Source organism: Molothrus aeneus, chromosome 10 (assembly GCF_037042795.1).
Source record: "Molothrus aeneus isolate 106 chromosome 10, BPBGC_Maene_1.0, whole genome shotgun sequence".
Classification (NCBI taxonomy): domain Eukaryota; kingdom Metazoa; phylum Chordata; class Aves; order Passeriformes; family Icteridae; genus Molothrus; species Molothrus aeneus.
The window spans coordinates 6,510,744-6,537,500 of record NC_089655.1 but is presented as its reverse complement, the minus strand read 5'-3'; the positions used below and the strand labels follow the sequence as shown (position 1 = coordinate 6,537,500).

The following is a 26,757-nucleotide window of genomic DNA, read 5'->3' as shown; positions in this document are numbered from 1 at the left end:
GGGGCAGGTGCGCTTCTGGGGTGGCCCTTGTGGCCTTGCGTGTCAGTGGTAGCCTGGGGCGCGTGCCCAGGGGCGGTGGTCGGCCTGTGCGGCCGCGAGGAGTTTGTGGTGGCCGTTGAGGTGTGGGTGTGTGCCGGGAGGGTGGTGGCCAGGGCTCGAGAGCGCTGCGGAGGGGCTGGTGGGTGCCTACGGCCATACCACCCTGAGAACGCCCGATCTCGTCTGATCTCGGAAGCTAAGCAGGGTCGGGCCCGGTTAGTACTTGGATGGGAGACCGCCTGGGAATACCGGGTGCTGTAGGCATCTTTTGTTGCCGTTTGTGCCCAGGAGGTCTCCCGTTTTGCTTGGGCAGGCGAGGCCAGGGTCAGGAGGGCGGGGGCAGGTGCGCTTCTGGGGTGGCCCTTGTGGCCTCGCGTGTCAGTGGTAGCCTGGGGCGCGTGCCCAGGGGCGGTGGTCGGCCTGTGTGGCCGCGAGGAGTTTGTGGTGGCCGTTGAGGTGTGGGTGTGTGCCGGGAGGGTGGTGGCCAGGGCTCGAGAGCGCTGCGGAGGGGCTGGTGGGTGCCTACGGCCATACCACCCTGAGAACGCCCGATCTCGTCTGATCTCGGAAGCTAAGCAGGGTCGGGCCCGGTTAGTACTTGGATGGGAGACCGCCTGGGAATACCGGGTGCTGTAGGCATCTTTTGTTGCCGTTTGTGCCCAGGAGGTCTCCCGTTTTGCTTGGGCAGGCGAGGCCAGGGTCAGGAGGGCGGGGGCAGGTGCGCTTCTGGGGTGGCCCTTGTGGCCTTGCGTGTCAGTGGTAGCCTGGGGCGCGTGCCCAGGGGCGGTGGTCGACCTGTGTGGCCGCGAGGAGTTTGTGGTGGCCGTTGAGGTGTGGGTGTGTGCCGGGAGGGTGGTGGCCAGGGCTCGAGAGCGCTGCGGAGGGGCTGGTGGGTGCCTACGGCCATACCACCCTGAGAACGCCCGATCTCGTCTGATCTCGGAAGCTAAGCAGGGTCGGGCCCGGTTAGTACTTGGATGGGAGACCGCCTGGGAATACCGGGTGCTGTAGGCGTCTTTTGTTGCCGTTTGTGCCCAGGAGGTCTCCCGTTTTGCTTGGGCAGGCGAGGCCAGGGGCAGGAGGGCGGGGGCAGGTGCGCTTCTGGGGTGGCCCTTGTGGCCTTGCGTGTCAGTGGTAGCCTGGGGCGCGTGCCCAGGGGCGGTGGTCGGCCTGTGTGGCCGCGAGGAGTTTGTGGTGGCCGTTGAGGTGTGGGTGTGTGCCGGGAGGGTGGTGGCCAGGGCTCGAGAGCGCTGCGGAGGGGCTGGTGGGTGCCTACGGCCATACCACCCTGAGAACGCCCGATCTCGTCTGATCTCGGAAGCTAAGCAGGGTCGGGCCCGGTTAGTACTTGGATGGGAGACCGCCTGGGAATACCGGGTGCTGTAGGCATCTTTTGTTGCCGTTTGTGCCCAGGAGGTCTCCCGTTTTGCTTGGGCAGGCGAGGCCAGGGGCAGGAGGGCGGGGGCAGGTGCGCTTCTGGGGTGGCCCTTGTGGCCTCGCGTGTCAGTGGTAGCCTGGGGCGCGTGCCCAGGGGCGGTGGTCGGCCTGTGTGGCCGCGAGGAGTTTGTGGTGGCCGTTGAGGTGTGGGTGTGTGCCGGGAGGGTGGTGGCCAGGGCTCGAGAGCGCTGCGGAGGGGCTGGTGGGTGCCTACGGCCATACCACCCTGAGAACGCCCGATCTCGTCTGATCTCGGAAGCTAAGCAGGGTCGGGCCCGGTTAGTACTTGGATGGGAGACCGCCTGGGAATACCGGGTGCTGTAGGCATCTTTTGTTGCCGTTTGTGCCCAGGAGGTCTCCCGTTTTGCTTGGGCAGGCGAGGCCAGGGTCAGGAGGGCGGGGGCAGGTGCGCTTCTGGGGTGGCCCTTGTGGCCTCGCGTGTCAGTGGTAGCCTGGGGCGCGTGCCCAGGGGCGGTGGTCGGCCTGTGTGGCCGCGAGGAGTTTGTGGTGGCCGTTGAGGTGTGGGTGTGTGCCGGGAGGGTGGTGGCCAGGGCTCGAGAGCGCTGCGGAGGGGCTGGTGGGTGCCTACGGCCATACCACCCTGAGAACGCCCGATCTCGTCTGATCTCGGAAGCTAAGCAGGGTCGGGCCCGGTTAGTACTTGGATGGGAGACCGCCTGGGAATACCGGGTGCTGTAGGCATCTTTTGTTGCCGTTTGTGCCCAGGAGGTCTCCCGTTTTGCTTGGGCAGGCGAGGCCAGGGTCAGGAGGGCGGGGGCAGGTGCGCTTCTGGGGGGGCCCTTGTGGCCTCGCGTGTCAGTGGTAGCCTGGGGCGCGTGCCCAGGGGCGGTGGTCGGCCTGTGTGGCCGCGAGGAGTTTGTGGTGGCCGTTGAGGTGTGGGTGTGTGCCGGGAGGGTGGTGGCCAGGGCTCGAGAGCGCTGCGGAGGGGCTGGTGGGTGCCTACGGCCATACCACCCTGAGAACGCCCGATCTCGTCTGATCTCGGAAGCTAAGCAGGGTCGGGCCCGGTTAGTACTTGGATGGGAGACCGCCTGGGAATACCGGGTGCTGTAGGCATCTTTTGTTGCCGTTTGTGCCCAGGAGGTCTCCCGTTTTGCTTGGGCAGGCGAGGCCAGGGGCAGGAGGGAGGGGGCAGGTGCGCTTCTGGGGTGGCCCTTGTGGCCTTGCGTGTCAGTGGTAGCCTGGGGCGCGTGCCCAGGGGCGGTGGTCGGCCTGTGCGGCCGCGAGGAGTTTGTGGTGGCCGTTGAGGTGTGGGTGTGTGCCGGGAGGGTGGTGGCCAGGGCTCGAGAGCGCTGCGGAGGGGCTGGTGGGTGCCTACGGCCATACCACCCTGAGAACGCCCGATCTCGTCTGATCTCGGAAGCTAAGCAGGGTCGGGCCCGGTTAGTACTTGGATGGGAGACCGCCTGGGAATACCGGGTGCTGTAGGCATCTTTTGTTGCCGTTTGTGCCCAGGAGGTCTCCCGTTTTGCTTGGGCAGGCGAGGCCAGGGGCAGGAGGGCGGGGGCAGGTGCGCTTCTGGGGTGGCCCTTGTGGCCTCGCGTGTCAGTGGTAGCCTGGGGCGCGTGCCCAGGGGCGGTGGTCGGCCTGTGTGGCCGCGAGGAGTTTGTGGTGGCCGTTGAGGTGTGGGTGTGTGCCGGGAGGGTGGTGGCCAGGGCTCGAGAGCGCTGCGGAGGGGCTGGTGGGTGCCTACGGCCATACCACCCTGAGAACGCCCGATCTCGTCTGATCTCGGAAGCTAAGCAGGGTCGGGCCCGGTTAGTACTTGGATGGGAGACCGCCTGGGAATACCGGGTGCTGTAGGCGTCTTTTGTTGCCGTTTGTGCCCAGGAGGTCTCCCGTTTTGCTTGGGCAGGCGAGGCCAGGGGCAGGAGGGCGGGGGCAGGTGCGCTTCTGGGGTGGCCCTTGTGGCCTTGCGTGTCAGTGGTAGCCTGGGTCGCGTGCCCAGGGGCGGTGGTCGGCCTGTGTGGCCGCGAGGAGTTTGTGGTGGCCGTTGAGGTGTGGGTGTGTGCCGGGAGGGTGGTGGCCAGGGCTCGAGAGCGCTGCGGAGGGGCTGGTGGGTGCCTACGGCCATACCACCCTGAGAACGCCCGATCTCGTCTGATCTCGGAAGCTAAGCAGGGTCGGGCCCGGTTAGTACTTGGATGGGAGACCGCCTGGGAATACCGGGTGCTGTAGGCATCTTTTGTTGCCGTTTGTGCCCAGGAGGTCTCCCGTTTTGCTTGGGCAGGCGAGGCCAGGGTCAGGAGGGCGGGGGCAGGTGCGCTTCTGGGGTGGCCCTTGTGGCCTCGCGTGTCAGTGGTAGCCTGGGGCGCGTGCCCAGGGGCGGTGGTCGGCCTGTGTGGCCGCGAGGAGTTTGTGGTGGCCGTTGAGGTGTGGGTGTGTGCCGGGAGGGTGGTGGCCAGGGCTCGAGAGCGCTGCGGAGGGGCTGGTGGGTGCCTACGGCCATACCACCCTGAGAACGCCCGATCTCGTCTGATCTCGGAAGCTAAGCAGGGTCGGGCCCGGTTAGTACTTGGATGGGAGACCGCCTGGGAATACCGGGTGCTGTAGGCATCTTTTGTTGCCGTTTGTGCCCAGGAGGTCTCCCGTTTTGCTTGGGCAGGCGAGGCCAGGGTCAGGAGGGCGGGGGCAGGTGCGCTTCTGGGGGGGCCCTTGTGGCCTCGCGTGTCAGTGGTAGCCTGGGGCGCGTGCCCAGGGGCGGTGGTCGGCCTGTGTGGCCGCGAGGAGTTTGTGGTGGCCGTTGAGGTGTGGGTGTGTGCCGGGAGGGTGGTGGCCAGGGCTCGAGAGCGCTGCGGAGGGGCTGGTGGGTGCCTACGGCCATACCACCCTGAGAACGCCCGATCTCGTCTGATCTCGGAAGCTAAGCAGGGTCGGGCCCGGTTAGTACTTGGATGGGAGACCGCCTGGGAATACCGGGTGCTGTAGGCATCTTTTGTTGCCGTTTGTGCCCAGGAGGTCTCCCGTTTTGCTTGGGCAGGCGAGGCCAGGGGCAGGAGGGCGGGGGCAGGTGCGCTTCTGGGGTGGCCCTTGTGGCCTCGCGTGTCAGTGGTAGCCTGGGGCGCGTGCCCAGGGGCGGTGGTCGGCCTGTGTGGCCGCGAGGAGTTTGTGGTGGCCGTTGAGGTGTGGGTGTGTGCCGGGAGGGTGGTGGCCAGGGCTCGAGAGCGCTGCGGAGGGGCTGGTGGGTGCCTACGGCCATACCACCCTGAGAACGCCCGATCTCGTCTGATCTCGGAAGCTAAGCAGGGTCGGGCCCGGTTAGTACTTGGATGGGAGACCGCCTGGGAATACCGGGTGCTGTAGGCATCTTTTGTTGCCGTTTGTGCCCAGGAGGTCTCCCGTTTTGCTTGGGCAGGCGAGGCCAGGGTCAGGAGGGCGGGGGCAGGTGCGCTTCTGGGGTGGCCCTTGTGGCCTTGCGTGTCAGTGGTAGCCTGGGGCGCGTGCCCAGGGGCGGTGGTCGACCTGTGTGGCCGCGAGGAGTTTGTGGTGGCCGTTGAGGTGTGGGTGTGTGCCGGGAGGGTGGTGGCCAGGGCTCGAGAGCGCTGCGGAGGGGCTGGTGGGTGCCTACGGCCATACCACCCTGAGAACGCCCGATCTCGTCTGATCTCGGAAGCTAAGCAGGGTCGGGCCCGGTTAGTACTTGGATGGGAGACCGCCTGGGAATACCGGGTGCTGTAGGCGTCTTTTGTTGCCGTTTGTGCCCAGGAGGTCTCCCGTTTTGCTTGGGCAGGCGAGGCCAGGGGCAGGAGGGCGGGGGCAGGTGCGCTTCTGGGGTGGCCCTTGTGGCCTTGCGTGTCAGTGGTAGCCTGGGGCGCGTGCCCAGGGGCGGTGGTCGGCCTGTGTGGCCGCGAGGAGTTTGTGGTGGCCGTTGAGGTGTGGGTGTGTGCCGGGAGGGTGGTGGCCAGGGCTCGAGAGCGCTGCGGAGGGGCTGGTGGGTGCCTACGGCCATACCACCCTGAGAACGCCCGATCTCGTCTGATCTCGGAAGCTAAGCAGGGTCGGGCCCGGTTAGTACTTGGATGGGAGACCGCCTGGGAATACCGGGTGCTGTAGGCATCTTTTGTTGCCGTTTGTGCCCAGGAGGTCTCCCGTTTTGCTTGGGCAGGCGAGGCCAGGGGCAGGAGGGCGGGGGCAGGTGCGCTTCTGGGGTGGCCCTTGTGGCCTCGCGTGTCAGTGGTAGCCTGGGGCGCGTGCCCAGGGGCGGTGGTCGGCCTGTGTGGCCGCGAGGAGTTTGTGGTGGCCGTTGAGGTGTGGGTGTGTGCCGGGAGGGTGGTGGCCAGGGCTCGAGAGCGCTGCGGAGGGGCTGGTGGGTGCCTACGGCCATACCACCCTGAGAACGCCCGATCTCGTCTGATCTCGGAAGCTAAGCAGGGTCGGGCCCGGTTAGTACTTGGATGGGAGACCGCCTGGGAATACCGGGTGCTGTAGGCATCTTTTGTTGCCGTTTGTGCCCAGGAGGTCTCCCGTTTTGCTTGGGCAGGCGAGGCCAGGGTCAGGAGGGCGGGGGCAGGTGCGCTTCTGGGGTGGCCCTTGTGGCCTCGCGTGTCAGTGGTAGCCTGGGGCGCGTGCCCAGGGGCGGTGGTCGGCCTGTGTGGCCGCGAGGAGTTTGTGGTGGCCGTTGAGGTGTGGGTGTGTGCCGGGAGGGTGGTGGCCAGGGCTCGAGAGCGCTGCGGAGGGGCTGGTGGGTGCCTACGGCCATACCACCCTGAGAACGCCCGATCTCGTCTGATCTCGGAAGCTAAGCAGGGTCGGGCCCGGTTAGTACTTGGATGGGAGACCGCCTGGGAATACCGGGTGCTGTAGGCATCTTTTGTTGCCGTTTGTGCCCAGGAGGTCTCCCGTTTTGCTTGGGCAGGCGAGGCCAGGGTCAGGAGGGCGGGGGCAGGTGCGCTTCTGGGGGGGCCCTTGTGGCCTCGCGTGTCAGTGGTAGCCTGGGGCGCGTGCCCAGGGGCGGTGGTCGGCCTGTGTGGCCGCGAGGAGTTTGTGGTGGCCGTTGAGGTGTGGGTGTGTGCCGGGAGGGTGGTGGCCAGGGCTCGAGAGCGCTGCGGAGGGGCTGGTGGGTGCCTACGGCCATACCACCCTGAGAACGCCCGATCTCGTCTGATCTCGGAAGCTAAGCAGGGTCGGGCCCGGTTAGTACTTGGATGGGAGACCGCCTGGGAATACCGGGTGCTGTAGGCATCTTTTGTTGCCGTTTGTGCCCAGGAGGTCTCCCGTTTTGCTTGGGCAGGCGAGGCCAGGGGCAGGAGGGAGGGGGCAGGTGCGCTTCTGGGGTGGCCCTTGTGGCCTTGCGTGTCAGTGGTAGCCTGGGGCGCGTGCCCAGGGGCGGTGGTCGGCCTGTGCGGCCGCGAGGAGTTTGTGGTGGCCGTTGAGGTGTGGGTGTGTGCCGGGAGGGTGGTGGCCAGGGCTCGAGAGCGCTGCGGAGGGGCTGGTGGGTGCCTACGGCCATACCACCCTGAGAACGCCCGATCTCGTCTGATCTCGGAAGCTAAGCAGGGTCGGGCCCGGTTAGTACTTGGATGGGAGACCGCCTGGGAATACCGGGTGCTGTAGGCATCTTTTGTTGCCGTTTGTGCCCAGGAGGTCTCCCGTTTTGCTTGGGCAGGCGAGGCCAGGGTCAGGAGGGCGGGGGCAGGTGCGCTTCTGGGGTGGCCCTTGTGGCCTCGCGTGTCAGTGGTAGCCTGGGGCGCGTGCCCAGGGGCGGTGGTCGGCCTGTGTGGCCGCGAGGAGTTTGTGGTGGCCGTTGAGGTGTGGGTGTGTGCCGGGAGGGTGGTGGCCAGGGCTCGAGAGCGCTGCGGAGGGGCTGGTGGGTGCCTACGGCCATACCACCCTGAGAACGCCCGATCTCGTCTGATCTCGGAAGCTAAGCAGGGTCGGGCCCGGTTAGTACTTGGATGGGAGACCGCCTGGGAATACCGGGTGCTGTAGGCGTCTTTTGTTGCCGTTTGTGCCCAGGAGGTCTCCCGTTTTGCTTGGGCAGGCGAGGCCAGGGGCAGGAGGGCGGGGGCAGGTGCGCTTCTGGGGTGGCCCTTGTGGCCTTGCGTGTCAGTGGTAGCCTGGGTCGCGTGCCCAGGGGCGGTGGTCGGCCTGTGTGGCCGCGAGGAGTTTGTGGTGGCCGTTGAGGTGTGGGTGTGTGCCGGGAGGGTGGTGGCCAGGGCTCGAGAGCGCTGCGGAGGGGCTGGTGGGTGCCTACGGCCATACCACCCTGAGAACGCCCGATCTCGTCTGATCTCGGAAGCTAAGCAGGGTCGGGCCCGGTTAGTACTTGGATGGGAGACCGCCTGGGAATACCGGGTGCTGTAGGCGTCTTTTGTTGCCGTTTGTGCCCAGGAGGTCTCCCGTTTTGCTTGGGCAGGCGAGGCCAGGGTCAGGAGGGCGGGGGCAGGTGCGCTTCTGGGGTGGCCCTTGTGGCCTCGCGTGTCAGTGGTAGCCTGGGGCGCGTGCCCAGGGGCGGTGGTCGGCCTGTGTGGCCGCGAGGAGTTTGTGGTGGCCGTTGAGGTGTGGGTGTGTGCCGGGAGGGTGGTGGCCAGGGCTCGAGAGCGCTGCGGAGGGGCTGGTGGGTGCCTACGGCCATACCACCCTGAGAACGCCCGATCTCGTCTGATCTCGGAAGCTAAGCAGGGTCGGGCCCGGTTAGTACTTGGATGGGAGACCGCCTGGGAATACCGGGTGCTGTAGGCATCTTTTGTTGCCGTTTGTGCCCAGGAGGTCTCCCGTTTTGCTTGGGCAGGCGAGGCCAGGGGCAGGAGGGCGGGGGCAGGTGCGCTTCTGGGGTGGCCCTTGTGGCCTCGCGTGTCAGTGGTAGCCTGGGGCGCGTGCCCAGGGGCGGTGGTCGGCCTGTGTGGCCGCGAGGAGTTTGTGGTGGCCGTTGAGGTGTGGGTGTGTGCCGGGAGGGTGGTGGCCAGGGCTCGAGAGCGCTGCGGAGGGGCTGGTGGGTGCCTACGGCCATACCACCCTGAGAACGCCCGATCTCGTCTGATCTCAGAAGCTAAGCAGGGTCGGGCCCGGTTAGTACTTGGATGGGAGACCGCCTGGGAATACCGGGTGCTGTAGGCATCTTTTGTTGCCGTTTGTGCCCAGGAGGTCTCCCGTTTTGCTTGGGCAGGCGAGGCCAGGGTCAGGAGGGCGGGGGCAGGTGCGCTTCTGGGGTGGCCCTTGTGGCCTCGCGTGTCAGTGGTAGCCTGGGGCGCGTGCCCAGGGGCGGTGGTCGGCCTGTGCGGCCGCGAGGAGTTTGTGGTGGCCGTTGAGGTGTGGGTGTGTGCCGGGAGGGTGGTGGCCAGGGCTCGAGAGCGCTGCGGAGGGGCTGGTGGGTGCCTACGGCCATACCACCCTGAGAACGCCCGATCTCGTCTGATCTCGGAAGCTAAGCAGGGTCGGGCCCGGTTAGTACTTGGATGGGAGACCGCCTGGGAATACCGGGTGCTGTAGGCATCTTTTGTTGCCGTTTGTGCCCAGGAGGTCTCCCGTTTTGCTTGGGCAGGCGAGGCCAGGGGCAGGAGGGAGGGGGCAGGTGCGCTTCTGGGGTGGCCCTTGTGGCCTCGCGTGTCAGTGGTAGCCTGGGGCGCGTGCCCAGGGGCGGTGGTCGGCCTGTGTGGCCGCGAGGAGTTTGTGGTGGCCGTTGAGGTGTGGGTGTGTGCCGGGAGGGTGGTGGCCAGGGCTCGAGAGCGCTGCGGAGGGGCTGGTGGGTGCCTACGGCCATACCACCCTGAGAACGCCCGATCTCGTCTGATCTCGGAAGCTAAGCAGGGTCGGGCCCGGTTAGTACTTGGATGGGAGACCGCCTGGGAATACCGGGTGCTGTAGGCATCTTTTGTTGCCGTTTGTGCCCAGGAGGTCTCCCGTTTTGCTTGGGCAGGCGAGGCCAGGGTCAGGAGGGCGGGGGCAGGTGCGCTTCTGGGGTGGCCCTTGTGGCCTCGCGTGTCAGTGGTAGCCTGGGGCGCGTGCCCAGGGGCGGTGGTCGGCCTGTGTGGCCGCGAGGAGCTTGTGGTGGCCGTTGAGGTGTGGGTGTGTGCCGGGAGGGTGGTGGCCAGGGCTCGAGAGCGCTGCGGAGGGGCTGGTGGGTGCCTACGGCCATACCACCCTGAGAACGCCCGATCTCGTCTGATCTCGGAAGCTAAGCAGGGTCGGGCCCGGTTAGTACTTGGATGGGAGACCGCCTGGGAATACCGGGTGCTGTAGGCATCTTTTGTTGCCGTTTGTGCCCAGGAGGTCTCCCGTTTTGCTTGGGCAGGCGAGGCCAGGGGCAGGAGGGCGGGGGCAGGTGCGCTTCTGGGGTGGCCCTTGTGGCCTCGCGTGTCAGTGGTAGCCTGGGGCGCGTGCCCAGGGGCGGTGGTCGGCCTGTGTGGCCGCGAGGAGCTTGTGGTGGCCGTTGAGGTGTGGGTGTGTGCCGGGAGGGTGGTGGCCAGGGCTCGAGAGCGCTGCGGAGGGGCTGGTGGGTGCCTACGGCCATACCACCCTGAGAACGCCTGATCTCGTCTGATCTCGGAAGCTAAGCAGGGTCGGGCCCGGTTAGTACTTGGATGGGAGACCGCCTGGGAATACCGGGTGCTGTAGGCATCTTTTGTTGCCGTTTGTGCCCAGGAGGTCTCCCGTTTTGCTTGGGCAGGCGAGGCCAGGGGCAGGAGGGCGGGGGCAGGTGCGCTTCTGGGGTGGCCCTTGTGGCCTCGCGTGTCAGTGGTAGCCTGGGGCGCGTGCCCAGGGGCGGTGGTCGGCCTGTGTGGCCGCGAGGAGTTTGTGGTGGCCGTTGAGGTGTGGGTGTGTGCCGGGAGGGTGGTGGCCAGGGCTCGAGAGCGCTGCGGAGGGGCTGGTGGGTGCCTACGGCCATACCACCCTGAGAACGCCCGATCTCGTCTGATCTCGGAAGCTAAGCAGGGTCGGGCCCGGTTAGTACTTGGATGGGAGACCGCCTGGGAATACCGGGTGCTGTAGGCATCTTTTGTTGCCGTTTGTGCCCAGGAGGTCTCCCGTTTTGCTTGGGCAGGCGAGGCCAGGGTCAGGAGGGAGGGGGCAGGTGAGCTTCTGGGGTGGCCCTTGTGGCCTTGCGTGTCATGGTAGCCTTGGGTCTTTTCCCTCTGTTTAGTGGTATTTAATATATTTGTCTCCACTTCTCTTTTTATTATCCATTTGCTCAGGTTTGTATCTTTTTCTTCTTTTCCTTTTTTTAAGAGGAAATATTTTTTCTGTGCCTTTGGTTAATATATTTTTTCCAATTCACCTTATTATATTTTTCTGGGATGTTGTTTATGTACTTTTTCAGTGCACTTTTTGTGTTCCGTGTCACTGGATGTGTCCTGCCATTTTCTTCTCTGTGTGGCATTTTGGGTTGTCCTGTTGACAGTCAGTGTTTTATTGTGTGACTTCTTTGTGCTGTCATTACGCCTTTCTTCCTCTTGTTTAAAGTGTGTCTCCGAGGCTGCCTTTTCATTCCTTGCCATGTGGATTCTGCTGCTTGGTTTGTGCACTAGGCAAGGAGTCCCTGTGTTTCTGCTAGCGGCCGTGCCATGGTCTGGAATGCCCACTGCAAGATCCCATCCCACGTGCTCTGTAGGACAGCCCCAGGTGTTCATTTTCTTTTCCAATCCCACATCCTTTCCCTCAGTCCAGGCACATGCTGCCTGACCCATAGCCCCATGTCCCCCTGTGGGCCACACCAGAGACATGGTTCCCTTTGCATGCAGTCAGCCTGTTGGTGTCACACAGAGTCTTACCTCACCTAGCAGCGCATCAAGCTCCTCCCGGCTCAGCACAGGGTCACTGCCAAGGGCTCCATCCTCTGCCTGTGCATGGAGAGATGTCCTGTCAGCTCCCTTACTGCCCTCAGCCCGTTCACCTTTTGGTCAGGATTGCTACCCATGTTCAATCCCTCATCTGATGTGGGCCCAGCTCATGCTCCCCCAGTACAGCTTCACTAAGTTGCCTCCATATGGTGTCAGCCTGTCCCTCACCCTGCCTGACCCACCTCCACCTTCCTGCTCCCCTTAGGCCCCACTTGTCCTCTCCCACCCCGCTCCTGGCAGTGCTTGTGCTGACCTTGGCTGCTGGAAGCAGGTGGTCTCCAGCTGCTGCAGTGGTGCCCAGACCTCCTGTGTCCAGGGTGCCCGTGCAGGACATGCACAGCTGTAGCCCCCTGGACCTACAGGGGAGACACAGACCATCAGGGCAGAGCCCTCCAGGGAGGAACTAAGGCTGGCATGTGGGGCATGATGGGGAACTCACCTGGAGTCCCCACTGGGAGCAGGACAGTGGTGGGGAGTGGGGATCTGGGCACAGCAGCGACTGCAGACGCTCCCCTCCACTCCACCCTGCTGGGTGTCCCGCGCTGCCTCCCCCAGGATCTCGGGGGGTCTCTCCACAGGCAAGTCTGCCTCCAGCAGCTGGCCTGGTTCAGTCACGTTCTCCACACAGGAGCCACATCGCCACGTCCCGCTGCGCAGTGGGAGCAGAGCAGTGAGGGACGGCAGGGGGCACTGGCATCCCTGCGTGCCCTGGGACTCACCTGGGGACGTGGGGCAGTGGGGGCACCAGGCAGGCAAGGTGAAAGGCCCTGGGGCAGCCGTCACAGCAGATGAGTTCACCACCATCACCGCATGCTGCACACTCATCCTCGTTCTCCTGTCCCCAGGGAAGTGGGCAGGGGGTCACTGCCACCCTCACAGGCTGAAGCCATGGCTGTGGCAAGGTCTTTCACCCCCCCTTGCCCTCTCCCCCTGCATCACCCACCCTGCACCAAACATACCAATCCTTTCAGGGTGGTAAAATTGCCTGTTTCTTGGGGGTCATAATGTGGTGAACCCCCAGTAGCTGAACCCTGTGTTTCCTTTTTGTGGCCAAGGCAAATGGACATGCCAGGAGAACCCGAACAGTTCCTCCTGGGGGTGTACCAGGTGTCACATCCAGGGCTCACCTGGTGGGGCACAGGGTCCTGGCTGTAGACAGTGGCTGCTTGCAGCTGGCTCTGGGGGTGCAATTGGGGTTCCCTGTTCTGTTGGTGAGACAAGAAGGGGTTTTGAGAGGCACTGCTTGCACTGGGGGACACCCCCAGGCCATGGCTATGATGCCATGCAGGAACAACCCCCTGCCACAGCCTTGGCAGCTGCACAAGATGGGGTGAAAACATGAGGGGGGTGTCTGTACACTTGGTCATGCCTTGGGCTGGGCAGGGGGCTTTAGGCTGTGGCTTCTGCTCCTGGTCTCTGGCTCCTCACAGGCAGTTGGAGTATATGGCTTGTCAGCTCTGCTGCCCGTCTTGGAGCTGTCTGCAAGAGAAGCCAGAGGCAGCTCCAGCTCCCCTTCCCCACCTCGCCCCGCCTGAGGGTGGCTCGTGAATTTGGGGACTAAACTGGGCAGGAGGTGGCTGGGCTGGGCTGGGCTGGGCTCGTCTGTACTTACTTGGGTCCAGCACGTGTTTAATGAGGATGCCCTCGATGGCCCCACGGCTGACGGGCACCTCACCACCTGCCACAGCCACCGCTCTCTGCACTGAGGCAGCCACTGCCTGGAGAGCTGCGGGCAGGGGAGGGGTTCAGTGGGTGGGTAGCCCCCTGCCCACAGCTGTGGGCAAACAAGGCACACAGGCAGAAACTGCCCTGGGGCTTTTGGCACTCACCGCTGGCACGAGAGGTGCGGGGGGTATCTGTGCCCTCCGGCTTCTTCACAGTCTTTGCCTTCACCAGGGGCCCTACAGCATTGTGAGGATGGGCATCAGGGGGCGCGCCACAATACCTCGGGGGCAGCACCCTGCCCGATCTCCATCCTGCTCTGGGTCTCCATACCAGGACTGGCACTGTGCCGTGGAGCGGGCTGTGCCGCCCGGGCCTTGTCCCGCTCCTCAGGGGCTTTCCTCTTGCCTTGGGGTCTGTGTGGGGCCGGCGCTGTGGGGCTCGGGGAGAGACGCCTTCCACGGCGCTGCCGCCCCAGCTCCACCTCTGCAAGATTAACAGGGACTGGGAGAGGCACCAGCGCCCCGGCTGTCACCCCTGCCCACTGTCAGCCCCGTGGGTGCCCGTCCCAGCTGACCCCCACTACCTCTGGGGAAGGCGCCGCGGAGAGGCCGGAGCCGGGAGTACCGCTCCAGGTTGTAGTCCTTGAAGAGGACGGCCCAGAAGTCTCGGAGGGCGGCGGTGTCGCGGCCCAGCAGCCAGGTGAGCAGCGCGTGAAAAGCGCGGTGGGAGCCCTCCCGCTCCGCCCGGCTCAGCGTCTCCTGCCGGGCACAGCACGGCCAGGGCTGCCCTCCAGCCCGCCGAGCCCAGCCCCACAGCATGACCGGCCTATCCTGCTCCGCAGCCTCACCTTGAAGATGTGGTCAGGGACGACATCGTGGTCAGCCAGGCCATGCAGCAGTGGGAAGACGTCGTCCACTGCCATGGCGATCTCGGTGCGGTGCAGCTTCAGCAGGCGCCGCAGGTCCCCGTCGCTGCCCGGGCCCGCCATGGCCGGGGACGCTGCCGGAGCCCTCAGCCGCGCGCGCGCTCCCCTTTAATACACCTCGGCCCAGCACCAGAAACCTCGCTGGAGTCCCGCAGCCCCGCTCACTTCTGTACGAGGCCGTAACCTGAGCCCGTCCCTCCCGGCGGGCGGCGGCGCTGGGCTTGTCCCCAGCTTGTCCCCATGGCCCAGCCCCGGGCTCGAGGTCCGGCACCTCCCCAGCTCCGGGCGGCAGCAGCCAGCGTGGGCTCGGCTGTGCCGCTGGTGAAGGACACCCAACCCGCCGGGACCGCCCGGGGGGACCAGGGAGAGGGGCTCAGTGAGGTCCTGGTGAGGGACCCCCACCTCTCTCATATCTGCCCTCACCCAGGCGTCTCACAAAATTTCTGGACTTTCCGCAGTAGCTGCTTCTCTCATCCAGAAACTCGGCTGCAGGAGCATGTGGGAAGTAAGAGCCCAACAGCTGGGGGTGTGACAGCAACAAGAGAGTCAGGGTGTCCTAGAGTGTGTCCTACCCCCACACTGCCCACTTCCCTTCCCAGCATCTCTCATAGACAATGTGGTATGTCTCAAGATAGAAACACAGGGTACTGCAGGAGGAACTGTCTGGGTGCTCACATAATGAATGCATTCCACAGACAGAGGAGTCAAGATGTGAGTGATTTAGGGGTATGTTTGCCTGCAAAAGGATATAAAATGCTGCTGGAGACTGGGCCAATTCAGCAAATTGGTCTCCTGCAGGCAGCTTCTGTGGGGCAGCAGGAAGCGCTGACATACAAAGAAACTCTACAAAATGTGTGTTGGGGTACAACTGAGAATGCTGAACAAGCAAATGTCTTGCCAGAGCCATGGCAGTGTCACGAGTGCACCCAGGGAATACCTGGGCAGGTGCAGCCCACAGCTCTGTCAATACCCACTTCCCAAAACTGAGCATATGGAGCTGCAAAAAGCTTGGAGCCAGGGAGAAGCTGGCTCCTTGAAAGCATCTGGCATAGAAAAGTCTGGGGGCCTGGCTGCTCTGTACCAGGTAGCTGGGAAAGAGAAAGCTCAACAGCTCCTACCCCAACTCCCAGACGTTTGGATTTCCCCAGGATCAATTTCTAGCGTCCCTCCCTCTGGAGGTGTGTGTGGGCTGCCCAGCAGGCTCTGCCAGGGGGGCTGTGGCTGTGCAGAGCTGTCCCCAGGCCCTGGAGCAAACCCAGACCTGAGCAGGACCAGAGCACTGTGCAAGAGGGGACGCTGCTGGGCAGCACAAGGGGATACAGGAACTTTCATTGCTATGTCTTAAAAGAATGGAGCAGTATCTGCTGGCTCCAAAACTGTGCCAGGAGGAAGCATCTGCTGTCAAGAAACTCAGGAAGAATAACAAGACAACACCCTTGGTGAGAGGAGGAAATACCCTTGCACGTGTCTGGTTAATAAATTAATGTGGTTGCCCTTGGAAAGGCTCGCCCTGCAGCTCCTTTCAGCATTCAGGGGGATTTTTCCTGTGGAGCCAGTGAGAACCATAGGATGGGGGTAGGGCAGCTGTCATGCTGGGTTCCTGTGCCGCACACCAGGATTTCTGTGCCCAGCTCTGCCACAGTGGGGATGGCTTCACCACCACCTGTGCCATGCATCCCCCCAGGGGAAAAACCGTGGATGTCAGGTGACACAGGAGGTTCATTTCCCCTCCTGGAGCTGTGCCCAAGCCTGGCCACTGGCGCTGAGCACAAGCACAGTTGTGACACAGCCTCACAGATCTGCTCCTTTCTTCCCAGGATCACTTTTTCCCAGTATCCCACCTGCAGTGCCACAATTTATCACTGTCACCCTGTGTTAAGCTGTCTGGCACAGCTGGTCTAGGATGAGGCTCTGGCACTTCCCCCTGCCCACCCAGCTCCCCCCTGGGGAGGCACTGCCCAACACTGCATGAGCCATATGCCCACAGAGTTCAGCTTGGACTTGTTTTAAATTCCAGCTTTGTGACTCTTTCTGTGCTGAGTCACAGACGTTGTTTTCCACATCCAGCCTACTCAGTAGTGCCATGATTTGCATTTTGGGTTGTTTTTTTTGTGTTCCTTCCCCTTTCCGAGAGGGAGGGGAGGCAGAGCAGTGGCCAGGAGAGGCACATCCATGCTGGGAAATCAGGAGGGTGTTTCTGTACAACCTCACTCTGACCGGCCTGGGCAGCTCTAAGAAATTTGTAAAGGCTGCAAAAAGGCATTTTTTTTTGCCTGGAGCAGGCATGTGCCCTGCCTGGCTGTCAGGGCCCCAGGCTGGGGTGCAGGGCTTTCAGGATGCCCTTTCCTATTGCTCTCTCTGTAGAAGCCAGGACTCAAGGGGTGGATTAAAATGTTCCTCCCCAAATACCCAGTAAAATCAGTGACTCTGCATCCAGCACAAATATTTGTAGGCCCTGGGATGCACCTTGATTTCCTCCTGCAAAAGCCATTGATGCAAATGTGCTCCTTCCTCCTTTCCAATTTCCCTTCCTTGCTGAAGTCCTGTGGTGCAAACCATCTCTGTGTGTCTCTCAGGCACAACTGCCCCTCACTCATCTCAAACAACATCCCTGAACCACAGTCAGGAGAGAACAGGCAGCAGGGGAATACTCATGCATGGGATCACACCAGGAAGGCAGGGAGGCCCCACCTTAGTCTCTGATTCCAATCCCACCACGCCTAGGGCACACGGAGTCCTCATGAAACACTGCAACCATGTGCAGAAATTTTATTCCTCTCCCCTTACCTTCAGCTGCTCCAGATTCCAGCATCTTTGAAAAAAAGGGCTCCATGTGGGGCCCTGTGCCAGATTCCCATTTCTTGCAGCTTCCCTACCACTGCCCCACACGGTCTGGACAGGAGCAGCTCCACCTGCATGCATCCCAGCTGCTCCTGCAAGGGCCTGGGAAGGAGAGCTGAAGCAGAAAAGATTTACTTTCGCTTCAGTTTCCTCTTTCCTCCCCCTTTAGAAAGAAGAAACAAAAGCCCAGAGGTATGTTATATTAATTTATTTGGGACACACCAAAAAGGAAAGTCAACAACTGTTAACGTACAAAAGTACAGAATCCTGGGACAAGATTTACTGTCCTGATTAAAAAGGCACCATGGTCCCAAAGAAGAGTAATCAGAATACCAGAATACATGATTTAGAAATTTTCCCCCTGTTGCAGCAGAAACAGAGCCAGGCTTTGGCTCTATCCACAGTCAAACCCAGTAAAAAAAACCCAAATATGATTTTAATGTGATAAACTCTGCTCAGCCTGTACAGGATGTCATGAAAAGAATCACAGCCTAGAAGTTGGTCAGATTTTTTTTGTCTTATTTTGAAACAGCAAAGGTGATTAATCACTAAATAGGTAACAAGGAAGACAGCAGAATGCTGACACCTGCGGCTTGACTTTCCCTCAGACACGTCAGTTCAACTGAGACCAGCACGCTGAGTGTGGGGGCTTCTGAATGAAATGTAATTCCCTGTGGTAGACAGGAAGTCAAATTTGACAACCTTAATTTCCCTGAATCCCTGAAAATCATAAAGCACTATACAGCTGTGTTCCATATCCAAGCCAACCCAAATGGATTTGCTTTACACACAAGCATTTAAACTGTCAGCTATATCTGTAATAAAAAGGGGACTTACAGCAGTTATTAAAAAACTTCTACTTTGGCGAGGTCCGAGCTTGGCTATATTCCCTGCTGAAACAGAGCTGCTGGTGTAGAGACCCAGTGAGAGGCTCAATCCAGCACCTCCGGGCTGGAAGGCAAATAGTTTAAACGTGACATAATTTGCATGGGGAGGTCAGTGAAGCATGTCAGAGAGAGGAGATGGAGGGAGGCTGCGAAGCCTCAGGCAGCGGAGGCTCAAGGGTGCTGCTACCAAACCTGTAAAACTACGAGTGGTGCAGAGCACGCGGCGGGCACTAAATACTTTGGAGCGACTTACCATGAAGAGCTTGTCAGAGACACAGAGCAAGGACCCTTGTAAGGAGCATGGTCCCTGAGAAGGGACACACGGCTCACAGCCAGACAGATCTGTGCCAGGTGGCTGAGGCTGGAGCCTGCCTGGGCAGCCCGGCCGGGGCCGCCGTGTCCCAAGGGACCAGCAGCTGCTCCGTGTTTCATTCCTCCTTTGGCACAGGACTTCAAAGCAGTCCGAGGACTGATTCATCAAAAGTAAATGAACTGTCAAAATTATTCGTACATGCATTTATTGTTAAAGGGAGCAAAAGCCAAAGAATGAAAGAGCACGAGTTAATGTCAGTAAACAATGTGCAGGACGGAGAGGAAAGAAACGGGGAAAAGCTGAGATACTGGAGTGGGGAAACCAACATTCACACTGGAAGGTAAATTTTAAAACCAGGCAAGTTTGCGCTCTTTCTACCACAGATCTTTTGTGGACAAATAGAGACTTGGGGGTTTTCCATTTTCAGTGTGGTCTGGCAAGGTTTGGGCATCTCACCAGAGAGATCTCCAGCACTGGGTTTCACTGGAAGTTCAAGTCTCTCACCTTTAAAAACCAGTAAAGCAACTCTTAACTAAAAAGGTCACAGATAGTCACTGCTCAGGATGTACGTGGGCAAGAGGGTCACGCTTTGTTCAAACAACCTCCGGGTGGAAAACTACCATCTCCCCCCTGCTGGTCTACAGACACCACCTCGGGGGTGGAAGAGCAAGCCCAGATGTCGGTGCCTGCTGCTGTGAACACCACAGCTACACCTGGGAAGGCTTATTCTTCCCTATGTCCTAAAAAGGCAGTATAACAGTTTATAAAATTACTCTCATCTTAAAACTAAATAATGCAATTTGCATTTTCTCCTATGTTAACCCCCTCCCCCCAAAGATAAAACATTACCACTTCATTTAGGATTCACACCCCAGATCCTAGATTAGGGACTTCATGATAAAACTCATCCAGTTACGGGAAGGTTTATCCTGATCAAGGAAACGTTGGTAAAATAGAATCTAGAATAAACATTCAGAATCACCAATGCTTTAACAGCCAAAGCACTCCACTCCACTGTCTTCTGCTCTCTGCCTGCTCCTCAAGCAGGAGAGCAGTCCCTTCCCAAAAGCACAGCATGCCTCTCCGGGGCTGGTGACACACGCTGCAAACCCACTTCCTTCCTGGCAGAAACGCCAGCTCCCGCAGGAAGAGGCCAAGCATCTTTCACCCCCACTGCAGCCAGGGCTCTTCAGCACAGGGATTTTCTGTTAGCAACAAGTCCAAGTTACCACCCTGCAGTAAATCCGTGTCCTGATTCATGCTGTTAGGCCACCACTGGCTCAGAAATGTTGAGAGACTTCCAAACCCCACGGATGCAGACAGGACCTTGGAAGAAGAGGCTTACGTGCTACGTAACCTTGGATCATCCTCTGCATCTGAGCCTTGGCATCGCTGGCTGCTGACAGCTCATCCTTCCAAATCCATATGGTTTAGTCCTTGCTGTCATTGTCACCATCCCAGCCCTCTTCCCTGGAGGCAGCATGTTCCTGAGCTCTGGCTTGAGGATCTACAACAATCACTTCCAATGAATGGTGGGATTTCAAACTTGCCTAATGTGTGCATTGCCACCTTGTACTCCAGCAGCTCTGCCCGCTCTCGGCGGCGGGCGCTAGCAGTTTTTCACCTTTTCCACAGTCTCGTAGAAGCCAGGCCTGACCCTGCGGATGCTCATCCGTATGTGCTCGCCCTCCAGGGGCAGGTCAGTGCCGGCGGTGGCGGCGGCGGTGCAGCGGCGCTTCCGCCGGCCCCGCAGCGAGAAGGCCGGGGCGCCGCCGTTCTCCTCCTCCACAGGGTACAGCTCGTCCACGCTTGTGCCCTCATCCGACTGCTCCTCGCCCTTGTACTTCATCTCCTTTGCCTTGCTGCTCTCCTTCTCTTCCCTGGCGAGCTTCCTGAAGTGCTCCAGACACTGTATCTTCTGCCTTCTCTCCATCATCTTCAGCTCCTGCTTCTCTGTGAAATCTTCGTAGTACATTTTTCTCTCATTCCTCTGATCTTCCAGAAACTTCCACTCGATGCTGGTCATTTTTATCCCACTGTACTCCTCCAGTTTATCCCTCATCTGTGCGTCTGCACAAAACACGTCAAAGAGCTTCTCCGAACTCTCGTTGAATCTGTCGGCTCGCTCAGAAAAAGCCTGGTTCTGTCTCTGCTTCCTGGTCTGGTACAATCGAGTGAACTCCTCGTACATTTTGAGGATGAGTTTCTTTATGTTCTGCGTGGCGATGGTGTGCAGGTTGCAGACCAGCCAGTGCTCCTGCAGGTGCTCTGCGAGCAGCTGGGCCGCGTCCTCCTTGGAGCGCTGGGCCTGGCCGGCCCTCTTGGGCTGCAGCAGGTACAGCATGTTCTGCACCACATCCTTCTTGGTGGGCAGCACCCCCTGCGCGAAGCCCGACGACTCCACGTACTCCACAGTCCCCAGGGTCTTCCGTGCCCTCACCTCGGTGTCCAGTGATTCCATCACTGCTCGATAGTTCTGTGGTTACGACATAATCTGAAAGACGGGAGGAAAAGAGAGGAATGTGTCAAACGAGGCAGTTTTTTCCACGCAGCAGAAACAAGCCGATGTAAGCCGTGCTGAGGCCAATGGGACGCGGGGCTTTGCGGCGCTCCGCCGCTGTTGGACGGCTGCGTTAGCCCAGCCCATCCCAGCCCCTGTTCCGCGAGCCTATCGCTCCTCGGAGCGGCTCCCAGAACCTAATACGGCGCGTCTGCGTGCGGGAATTCGGCTTTAATTGAGTTTTGCACTTCGCCTTGGCAATTACAGCGAGGCAGGCAGGCCGGGGCCGCAGCGCCAGCCCGGCCGTGCCCTACCCCGGCTCCGCCCGCCTGACCCCGCCACAGCGCCCGAACCGCCCGCTCCCCACCCCCCCAGCCCTGAGCATGGCCCGCACCCCCTCAACCCGCCCGGGGCGCGGAGCCGCGAGGCACGGCCGCCCCGGGCGCATCCCCGGGCAGCTCCCGCGGCTCGGCCCCGCACCGGCCGCGGCACGCGGGGCCGCCTCCGCCCTGCGGCGCTGAGTCACGGCGCGGCGGGCCCCGGGCGCCACCCACCCCAGCCCCGCGCGAAGGTCGTCGCCGCTCGCCCCGGCGCCCCCCGCCCGGCGCTCACCGGCATCGCGCGGAGCGCGGCGCGGAGTTTGCGCGGGGCGCGGCAAGGGAACCGCACCGACGGTGCCGCCGCCATCTTGACGAGGGGAAGCGCCGCCGCTCCCTGGCCTTGCGTCCGTCCCGGAAGTACCGCCCACCCCCGCGCGCCGGAAGCGCACTGCTCGCGAGCCACGCCCATTCCGTCTCGGGCCGCGCGTGAGCAGCGCGTGAGTGACACCGCTGCGACGCGAGGGGGGAAAGGGGGACGGGGGGCTCGCGTACCGCCCGCCGCGGGCAACGGGAGCCGCGTGCGCTCGCGGGGCCCCGCCAAGGGGCGGGCGGCAGCGGATTGGCCGGCGCGGCCGGGGTAGCGGGGTGACGGAGCCCTTACTGCGGGGCAGCTGATTGGTCAGTGCCCTGAGGGGGCCCCGGCCAGGGAGCTGATTGGCGGATGCCTTGGCTGTGGGGCAGGCAGGAGGGAGCTGATTGGTGGGTGCCTGGGCTGTGGGGCAGGCAGGAGGGAGCTGATTGGTGGGTGCCTGGGCTGTGGGGCAGGCGGGCGGGAGGGTGATTGGTCGGTGCCTGGGCTGTGGGGCAGGCGGGCGGGAGGGTGATTGGTCGGTGCCTGGGCTGTGGGGCAGGCGGGCGGGAGGGTGATGAATGGTTGTGGTGCCCCAGGCAGGGCAGGTGCCTGGTCCCCCATGGGCAGCCACATGTCTGTAACCCCCGATGCCAGGTCGGTGACGGCAGCCAGACGGTGACAGTGACAGTGACAGCAGTGATGGGCACAGGGACAGAGCCGGCGGAGGCGCAGTGTGACTCATTGGAGGGGTGAGGCCCTGCCCTGCCCCATGCTCCACCCTGTGCCCCCCAGCACCGCTAATCTGCCCCTGCCCCTACAGGAGGATCTACTTGGATTACAATGCCACCACCCCCCTGGCCCCCGAGGTGTCCCAGGCCGTGTGGGATGCCATGTGCCAGGCCTGGGGCAACCCCAGCAGCTCCCACCCCGCAGGTAGGGACCATGATGGGCTATGTTCCCTCCTCGGGCTGGCCCCTGTGGTGACAGGAACCCACGGGAGCTGCTAGATCTGGTCCTGCAGGCAGCAAGGCAAAGGAGCTCATCAGCAGTGCACGGGAGAGCCTGGCCAAGATGCTGGGAGGCCGCCCCGAGGACATCGTCTTCACCTCAGGGGGCACGGAGGTGGGAGCAGGGCCACCCCCTTCCTGGGAATCCCTGCCCACCACCCCCTCTCTAGCAAGCAGCGATGAGGAGGGTAGGGGTGAAGGGTACTGTGCTCCTTCTAAGCCTCCATTTTCCCTCTCCTTCCCTCCTTCAGGCAAACAACATGGTGATCCACACTGCCTGCAAGCACTTCCACAACAGCCAGCGTGGGATGGGGGACAGCCGGGGCATACCACACATTGTGACATCGAGCGTGGAGCACGACTCCATCCGCCTGCCACTGGAGCAGCTGGGGAAGGAGGGCCTGGCAGGTGAGTGGCACTGGCACAGATGAGGTTTGAATGGGGGACTTGTCTCTGCTGGTGTTTTTGGAGGAGGGCAAGATCCTGCATGCTCTGTGATGTTCCACTTTCTCCCCCTGGGACGGGCAGCATTTCCCCCTGTGGTTGCTCATGTTGCCCCGCCTGGATGTGTCACCTCCCTGCTCTATGCCTGTGCTCCCACCACCCACACACTCCTGCCCTGCTCAGTGGGGCATATTGCAGCCCCAAGCGCTCACAGCCTACCCAGCCAGCCTCAGGCCTTGTCTCCTGGCCTGCAGAAGCCACCTTTGTGCCTGTGTCCCCACGGAGCGGGCAGGCAGAGGTGGACGATGTCCTGGCCGCCGTCCAGCCAAACACCTGCCTGGTGTCCCTCATGCTGGCCAATAACGAGACCGGGGTGATCATGGTGAGTGTGGGCAGAGAGGGGGATGGGGCAGAGATACCCTACAAAGAGGAGGTAGCAGAGAGGAGCAGAAGGGATGCAGCCCCTCGTCCCTGCCACCAGCCCGTCGCAGAGCTGAGCCAGCGCGTCAGTGCCCTCAACCGGCGCCGAGCAGCGCAGGGCCTGCCCCGGATCCTGGTGCACACAGATGCAGCACAGATGATTGGCAAGGGGCGCGTGGACGTGCAGGAGCTGGGCGTGGACTACTTGACCATCGTGGGACACAAGGTGTGGCCCTGCTCTTGTAGCAGCTGATCACCCTGTGTTACATCTCTGCTGGGCTGCCAGGGGGACTTTGGGTGCCCCATGCAGCTTGGTACCTCACCAAAGTTCTGCTGGGTGGTGCTCTGCAGACAGACTTCACTCCTGTGGAACATGTCTGGGCTGGGGGGCAGGAGACAGCATGGGGAGTGGCTCTGTAATGCCTTGTGCCTGTGCAGTGGGCAGGGGCCAGCACTGGAGGGCACTCAGATTTGGGCAGCAAGCACTGTCAGTGCTGTCAGTGTCCCCAGGGTCACCGTGGCTGTCCCCACAGTTCCATGGCCCAAGGATTGGAGCGCTGTACATCTGCAGCCCCGGCACTGCCACCCCGCTGCACCCCATGCTCTTTGGAGGGGGACAGGAGAGGAGTTTCCGGCCAGGGTAAGGGGGCAGGTGGTTACCTGGAGAGCTGGCCCCCTGGCTGGTGGCCAGGCCACGTGGGCTGCCTTGTCTGAGCTGAGGTGGCAGCTGTGTCACCTGCCAGCCCTGGGGCGAGCAACCCAGCACAGCAGGGAAATGGATCCGTGCATGGAAACTCCCTGGAGCTCAGACTTTGCCAAGGGTGTAACAGGGTGGAACTGCCTCCTTCTGAACCACCTCAGAGAGGTGCTCAGGAGCCCTTGCCAGTAATGAGGGGTCCCCTGAGGGAATGTCTCTGTCTCAGGGTTGGGTTTCTGGTCAGGAGAAATAACTCACTGGTCCCTGTTCCCTTCTAGCACTGAGAACACCCCGATGATTGCCGGCCTTGGCCAGGTCAGTTGGGATGGTCAGGGGTGAGTGGTGCAGAGCCAGCACAGAGACAGCCACTTGTGCTCCCTAGTCATCAGAAGGGACAAACTTGGGACATGTGGGAGGGAGGGTGAGCTGGGAAAGGTGGTGGGGCTTTCTGATGCCAGTTGAAGGAGGTGCTTTGGCACGCTTGCTGAGGGTTTGCAGCCCTGACAGTCACCCAGCTCACATGGCACAGGGCACTGAGAGGGGACACAGGGGACCTGGCACTGCAGAGGCTGTTCCAGGCTGGGCTCACATCCCAGGGACCATGCACAGAGGGAGATTTCCAAGGATCACTGGTGGAGCCTGTCTGTGTGTTCTCAGGCTGCAGAGTTAGTGAACAGGAACTGGGAGGCCTATGAGGCTCATATGCGGGATGTCCGGGATTACCTGGAGGCCACGCTGGAGGTGAGCACATCTGGTCCCTCCCCACAGTCTCAGGCTGCAGGGTGTGGGGCCTGGAGCAGGGTGGATATGTCCCTCTGGCCCTGCCCACCCCCTCATAAGGACAGAGCTGCTTGGAAACCCAGAGAGGTTCACAGCCCTCTGATTTCTCCAGGCCTCCTTTGGGGAGCAGAGGATTCGCTTCAACAGTCACTTTGAGGGCTCCAAGCGACTCTGCAACACCTGCAATTTCTCCATCCTGGGCCCAGGCCTTCAAGGTAGCTCTTACCCTATCTCTGTCCCGTGATTGTTACACAGAGCCAAGCACCTGCCCCTCACAGCACCTGTGGCTGAGGCTGGTGGGCATTTGGCATGGCTCAGGCAGGGAGGTGAGGCAGGAGTAGCCCTGGAGGGAGCCTTGGCACTGGGAGAGCTGTGCTTGTGTTGCTTGTGCTGCAGGACGGAGGGTGCTGGCTCACTGCAAGGTGCTCCTCGCCAGCGTCGGGGCTGCCTGCCACTCTGAGAAGGGGGATCGGTGAGCAGATGATTTTCCAGCCCCTGGGGCACTTCCCAGAGGACAAGAGTTGGGAGGGATGGAAACAGGACAGGGAAAGGGGCAGTGGGTGGCTTGGGCAGCGTCACCTGGAATAAAGAGGGTACAGAGCTCCTCCTTCCAGAGGAGCTGAAGGGCTGTGAAGGGGATTTTTGCAGGAGACACAGCTGGAATGCTGGATTTCTGCTTGGAAGGAGTTTGTCCCTCCCAGCTTTGGTTATCCAGCTTTTAAGCTCCTGGCACTACCAGAAGAGAGCCTGCCTTCTGTCTTTGTGTGCCTGGCTCACCTGCTCCAGCCCTGCTTGGGTGTCTGGATGGCTCCTTTAGGGGATATGGGGACTGTGGGTGCTTTTGGCCTGGTCTAGAGCAATGCCCTCTGGATGTGGCAGAGCTGCCAACCCACAGGGACATGGAACAGGCTCTTCTTAGAAGAGCCAGATCTCCCTTAGGGCAACAAGCCTAGTGGGATTGGGTGCCCCTGGAAAGCAAATGGGGCTGTGCAGGGGACAGATACCTGGAGTGTATCTGCAAATGTGATTGTTCCTGTGGCTCGGTGAGGCTCCCTGCTGATGTGTGGGGCTTCCTCAGCCTTCCAGTCCAACCTCCTGCTCCTGGCTGTGTTGCAGGCCCTCCCCAGTGCTGCTGAGCTGCGGGATTCCCCCAGAGGTGGCGCAGAACGCGCTGCGGCTGAGCGTGGGGCGCGGCACCACCCGGGCAGACGTGGACAGGGCTGTGCAGGACCTCGTGCGGGCTGTGGAGCAGCTGGAGCGGGACCAGGCCCCATAGAGCCCTGAACTGCTGATGGACACCACTCAGGTTCTTGGGATGGGCCCCTGGGTGCCAGCCTGGGCTCAGGGGTGGCAGGAGGAGGTTTTGAGGAGGGGGCTTGGTTGCTTTGGGGCTGGGGCAAGACTCAGCCCTGCTGTACACTGGAGGCTTTTGCAGAGTCATGTTGTCCAGTGCCCCTGGCTGGCCAGATGTACCTAGCTGGTGCTTGCACATGTATGTGTTGGCACAGCTGAGCCTTAGAGCTCGAGTCCCTGCAGAGGGACAGGCGTGGAAGCCATGGAAGGAGGAGCCTCATGACCTGGTTGCTTTCCACAAAGGAAGCTTTCCTGCTGCCTGAGCAGCCAGAGGAAGAAAGACCATCTGCCCCAGAGTGAAATGAGGAATTGATAGAAGCACAGCAGGATTCTGGGCTGGGAACTGCTCTGCCCTAAGCTGTCAAAGGGATTTCTGGCTGGGCAGAGCTTTCCCAGCACTGCTTTGCTTTACCTGCTCCCCTTTTATTCTGTCCTTCCTACAGGGTGCAGAGCTCCTGTTGCCAGCTCCACCTGCTCCTCAAGGAAACGGTTCCCGGGGCAGCTGTGACTGTGCCAGCACCTGAGGGACCCCTGCATGGCCCAGGGGCTCTCTGGCATCACCATCACTGGAGGACACAAGTGTCACATGGATCAGGAGCATTGCCATCTGGGCTGGCTGATGTCAGGGAACTTGATCTCCCGAAGTATTCATAGGAATAAAAGTAATTGCTGCTTCTTTTCACAAGTAAAATGTATTTTCTATGGGGGAAGCTGGACTGGTTGGAGCCACCTGAGTGGTGCCCTTTCCCTCAGAAAATGCTCATGTCACAGAACAGAGGCACAGGCAGCTGGAGTGGGAGGTGCCTGCAGGGCCTGGTTGGCACAGAGCCCATGGACACAGGTGCTGGCCTTTCTCTTTACAGCCACACATTAGAATGGCCAGGAATACTATTGGGGCTCATAGAACCCTGGGACTCTTGGTGAACCCAATGTCTTCCTGGAGTTTTTGAACCCAGGCACCATGAGTGGCAGTCACTGAT

At 61.6% G+C, this 26,757-nt stretch overlaps 3 protein-coding genes and 28 non-coding genes across 35 annotated transcripts; 29 read left to right on the top strand and 2 right to left on the bottom strand.

Moving 5' to 3' along the window:
• The first annotated feature begins 184 nt into the window (after positions 1–184).
• Positions 185–303, top strand: LOC136560986 (5S ribosomal RNA). The gene has a single exon (XR_010784263.1). It is a non-coding gene; the product is annotated as a 5S ribosomal RNA (ribosomal RNA).
• Positions 304–559: 256 nt separating this feature from the next.
• LOC136560985 (5S ribosomal RNA) lies at positions 560–678 on the top strand. Its single transcript, XR_010784262.1, has one exon. It is a non-coding gene; the product is annotated as a 5S ribosomal RNA (ribosomal RNA).
• Positions 679–934: 256 nt separating this feature from the next.
• On the top strand, positions 935–1,053 carry LOC136560943 (5S ribosomal RNA). The gene has a single exon (XR_010784222.1). It is a non-coding gene; the product is annotated as a 5S ribosomal RNA (ribosomal RNA).
• A 256-nt stretch (positions 1,054–1,309) lies between these two features.
• Positions 1,310–1,428, top strand: LOC136560984 (5S ribosomal RNA). Its single transcript, XR_010784261.1, has one exon. It is a non-coding gene; the product is annotated as a 5S ribosomal RNA (ribosomal RNA).
• A 256-nt stretch (positions 1,429–1,684) lies between these two features.
• Positions 1,685–1,803, top strand: LOC136560983 (5S ribosomal RNA). The gene has a single exon (XR_010784260.1). It is a non-coding gene; the product is annotated as a 5S ribosomal RNA (ribosomal RNA).
• Positions 1,804–2,059: 256 nt separating this feature from the next.
• Positions 2,060–2,178, top strand: LOC136560982 (5S ribosomal RNA). Its single transcript, XR_010784259.1, has one exon. It is a non-coding gene; the product is annotated as a 5S ribosomal RNA (ribosomal RNA).
• A 256-nt stretch (positions 2,179–2,434) lies between these two features.
• LOC136560980 (5S ribosomal RNA) lies at positions 2,435–2,553 on the top strand. Its single transcript, XR_010784258.1, has one exon. It is a non-coding gene; the product is annotated as a 5S ribosomal RNA (ribosomal RNA).
• A 256-nt stretch (positions 2,554–2,809) lies between these two features.
• LOC136560979 (5S ribosomal RNA) lies at positions 2,810–2,928 on the top strand. Its single transcript, XR_010784257.1, has one exon. It is a non-coding gene; the product is annotated as a 5S ribosomal RNA (ribosomal RNA).
• A 256-nt stretch (positions 2,929–3,184) lies between these two features.
• LOC136561015 (5S ribosomal RNA) lies at positions 3,185–3,303 on the top strand. Its single transcript, XR_010784292.1, has one exon. It is a non-coding gene; the product is annotated as a 5S ribosomal RNA (ribosomal RNA).
• A 256-nt stretch (positions 3,304–3,559) lies between these two features.
• On the top strand, positions 3,560–3,678 carry LOC136560978 (5S ribosomal RNA). Its single transcript, XR_010784256.1, has one exon. It is a non-coding gene; the product is annotated as a 5S ribosomal RNA (ribosomal RNA).
• Positions 3,679–3,934: 256 nt separating this feature from the next.
• Positions 3,935–4,053, top strand: LOC136560977 (5S ribosomal RNA). The gene has a single exon (XR_010784255.1). It is a non-coding gene; the product is annotated as a 5S ribosomal RNA (ribosomal RNA).
• Positions 4,054–4,309: 256 nt separating this feature from the next.
• On the top strand, positions 4,310–4,428 carry LOC136560975 (5S ribosomal RNA). The gene has a single exon (XR_010784253.1). It is a non-coding gene; the product is annotated as a 5S ribosomal RNA (ribosomal RNA).
• A 256-nt stretch (positions 4,429–4,684) lies between these two features.
• LOC136560974 (5S ribosomal RNA) lies at positions 4,685–4,803 on the top strand. Its single transcript, XR_010784252.1, has one exon. It is a non-coding gene; the product is annotated as a 5S ribosomal RNA (ribosomal RNA).
• Positions 4,804–5,059: 256 nt separating this feature from the next.
• On the top strand, positions 5,060–5,178 carry LOC136561014 (5S ribosomal RNA). The gene has a single exon (XR_010784291.1). It is a non-coding gene; the product is annotated as a 5S ribosomal RNA (ribosomal RNA).
• Positions 5,179–5,434: 256 nt separating this feature from the next.
• LOC136560973 (5S ribosomal RNA) lies at positions 5,435–5,553 on the top strand. Its single transcript, XR_010784251.1, has one exon. It is a non-coding gene; the product is annotated as a 5S ribosomal RNA (ribosomal RNA).
• Positions 5,554–5,809: 256 nt separating this feature from the next.
• On the top strand, positions 5,810–5,928 carry LOC136560972 (5S ribosomal RNA). Its single transcript, XR_010784250.1, has one exon. It is a non-coding gene; the product is annotated as a 5S ribosomal RNA (ribosomal RNA).
• A 256-nt stretch (positions 5,929–6,184) lies between these two features.
• LOC136560971 (5S ribosomal RNA) lies at positions 6,185–6,303 on the top strand. The gene has a single exon (XR_010784249.1). It is a non-coding gene; the product is annotated as a 5S ribosomal RNA (ribosomal RNA).
• A 256-nt stretch (positions 6,304–6,559) lies between these two features.
• Positions 6,560–6,678, top strand: LOC136560970 (5S ribosomal RNA). Its single transcript, XR_010784248.1, has one exon. It is a non-coding gene; the product is annotated as a 5S ribosomal RNA (ribosomal RNA).
• A 256-nt stretch (positions 6,679–6,934) lies between these two features.
• Positions 6,935–7,053, top strand: LOC136560969 (5S ribosomal RNA). The gene has a single exon (XR_010784247.1). It is a non-coding gene; the product is annotated as a 5S ribosomal RNA (ribosomal RNA).
• Positions 7,054–7,309: 256 nt separating this feature from the next.
• On the top strand, positions 7,310–7,428 carry LOC136561013 (5S ribosomal RNA). Its single transcript, XR_010784290.1, has one exon. It is a non-coding gene; the product is annotated as a 5S ribosomal RNA (ribosomal RNA).
• Positions 7,429–7,684: 256 nt separating this feature from the next.
• LOC136561012 (5S ribosomal RNA) lies at positions 7,685–7,803 on the top strand. Its single transcript, XR_010784289.1, has one exon. It is a non-coding gene; the product is annotated as a 5S ribosomal RNA (ribosomal RNA).
• A 256-nt stretch (positions 7,804–8,059) lies between these two features.
• On the top strand, positions 8,060–8,178 carry LOC136560968 (5S ribosomal RNA). The gene has a single exon (XR_010784246.1). It is a non-coding gene; the product is annotated as a 5S ribosomal RNA (ribosomal RNA).
• Positions 8,179–8,434: 256 nt separating this feature from the next.
• Positions 8,435–8,553, top strand: LOC136560954 (5S ribosomal RNA). Its single transcript, XR_010784232.1, has one exon. It is a non-coding gene; the product is annotated as a 5S ribosomal RNA (ribosomal RNA).
• A 256-nt stretch (positions 8,554–8,809) lies between these two features.
• LOC136560960 (5S ribosomal RNA) lies at positions 8,810–8,928 on the top strand. Its single transcript, XR_010784238.1, has one exon. It is a non-coding gene; the product is annotated as a 5S ribosomal RNA (ribosomal RNA).
• Positions 8,929–9,184: 256 nt separating this feature from the next.
• On the top strand, positions 9,185–9,303 carry LOC136560949 (5S ribosomal RNA). The gene has a single exon (XR_010784227.1). It is a non-coding gene; the product is annotated as a 5S ribosomal RNA (ribosomal RNA).
• Positions 9,304–9,559: 256 nt separating this feature from the next.
• LOC136561010 (5S ribosomal RNA) lies at positions 9,560–9,678 on the top strand. Its single transcript, XR_010784287.1, has one exon. It is a non-coding gene; the product is annotated as a 5S ribosomal RNA (ribosomal RNA).
• Positions 9,679–9,934: 256 nt separating this feature from the next.
• LOC136560953 (5S ribosomal RNA) lies at positions 9,935–10,053 on the top strand. The gene has a single exon (XR_010784231.1). It is a non-coding gene; the product is annotated as a 5S ribosomal RNA (ribosomal RNA).
• Positions 10,054–10,309: 256 nt separating this feature from the next.
• Positions 10,310–10,428, top strand: LOC136560999 (5S ribosomal RNA). The gene has a single exon (XR_010784276.1). It is a non-coding gene; the product is annotated as a 5S ribosomal RNA (ribosomal RNA).
• Positions 10,429–10,601: 173 nt separating this feature from the next.
• On the bottom strand, positions 10,602–13,926 carry AIRE (autoimmune regulator). The gene is made up of 12 exons (XM_066556899.1): positions 13,786–13,926; positions 13,522–13,696; positions 13,269–13,421; positions 13,103–13,174; positions 12,886–12,999; positions 12,643–12,752; positions 12,401–12,478; positions 11,993–12,108; positions 11,713–11,922; positions 11,527–11,629; positions 11,205–11,273; positions 10,602–11,038 (listed from the first exon to the last, which is right to left on the bottom strand). The coding sequence occupies exons 1-12, from the start codon at positions 13,924–13,926 to the stop codon at positions 10,958–10,960; spliced, it is 1,422 nt and encodes a 473-aa protein (XP_066412996.1). The 3' UTR covers positions 10,602–10,957.
• A 2,971-nt stretch (positions 13,927–16,897) lies between these two features.
• LOC136560530 (uncharacterized) lies at positions 16,898–21,150 on the bottom strand. The gene is made up of 2 exons (XM_066556413.1): positions 21,017–21,150; positions 16,898–20,398 (listed from the first exon to the last, which is right to left on the bottom strand). The coding sequence occupies exon 2, from the start codon at positions 20,363–20,365 to the stop codon at positions 19,514–19,516; it is 852 nt and encodes a 283-aa protein (XP_066412510.1). The 5' UTR covers positions 20,366–20,398; positions 21,017–21,150; the 3' UTR covers positions 16,898–19,513.
• Positions 21,151–21,168: 18 nt separating this feature from the next.
• On the top strand, positions 21,169–26,468 carry SCLY (selenocysteine lyase). Of its 5 annotated transcripts, none has more exons than XM_066556407.1 (14): positions 21,169–21,221; positions 21,731–21,825; positions 21,897–22,009; positions 22,098–22,198; positions 22,335–22,491; positions 22,782–22,909; positions 23,009–23,173; positions 23,481–23,587; positions 23,923–23,959; positions 24,302–24,385; positions 24,537–24,639; positions 24,821–24,896; positions 25,541–25,730; positions 26,221–26,468. In XM_066556407.1, the coding sequence occupies exons 2-13, from the start codon at positions 21,776–21,778 to the stop codon at positions 25,698–25,700; spliced, it is 1,281 nt and encodes a 426-aa protein (XP_066412504.1). In that variant the 5' UTR covers positions 21,169–21,221; positions 21,731–21,775; the 3' UTR covers positions 25,701–25,730; positions 26,221–26,468. The 5 variants fall into 5 exon arrangements, with proteins under 5 accessions (XP_066412504.1, XP_066412509.1, XP_066412508.1 ...); XM_066556411.1 differs by lacking the exon at positions 21,169–21,221 and adding an exon at positions 21,377–21,402; XM_066556409.1 differs by lacking the exon at positions 21,169–21,221 and adding an exon at positions 21,492–21,525.
• Positions 26,469–26,757: the final 289 nt, after the last annotated feature.

Excerpts from the sequence above, each read along its gene's own strand:
- AIRE (XM_066556899.1), bottom strand. The coding sequence starts at position 13,926 with ATGGCGGGCCCGGGCAGCGACGGGGACCTGCGGCGCCTGCTGAAGCTG. Across the intron at positions 13,697-13,785 it reads TCCCTGACCACATCTTCAAG|GAGACGCTGAGCCGGGCGGA; the intron begins GTGAGGCTGCGG and ends TGTGCCCGGCAG. Across the intron at positions 11,039-11,204 it reads TTGATGCGCTGCTAGGTGAG|AGCACGTGGGATGGGATCTT; the intron begins GTAAGACTCTGT and ends GCTGTCCTACAG.
- LOC136560530 (XM_066556413.1), bottom strand. The coding sequence starts at position 20,365 with ATGGAATCACTGGACACCGAGGTGAGGGCACGGAAGACCCTGGGGACT.
- SCLY (XM_066556407.1), top strand. The coding sequence starts at position 21,776 with ATGGGCACAGGGACAGAGCCGGCGGAGGCGCAGTGTGACTCATTGGAG. Across the intron at positions 22,492-22,781 it reads GGGGAAGGAGGGCCTGGCAG|AAGCCACCTTTGTGCCTGTG; the intron begins GTGAGTGGCACT and ends CCTGGCCTGCAG. Across the intron at positions 22,910-23,008 it reads ACGAGACCGGGGTGATCATG|CCCGTCGCAGAGCTGAGCCA; the intron begins GTGAGTGTGGGC and ends CCCTGCCACCAG.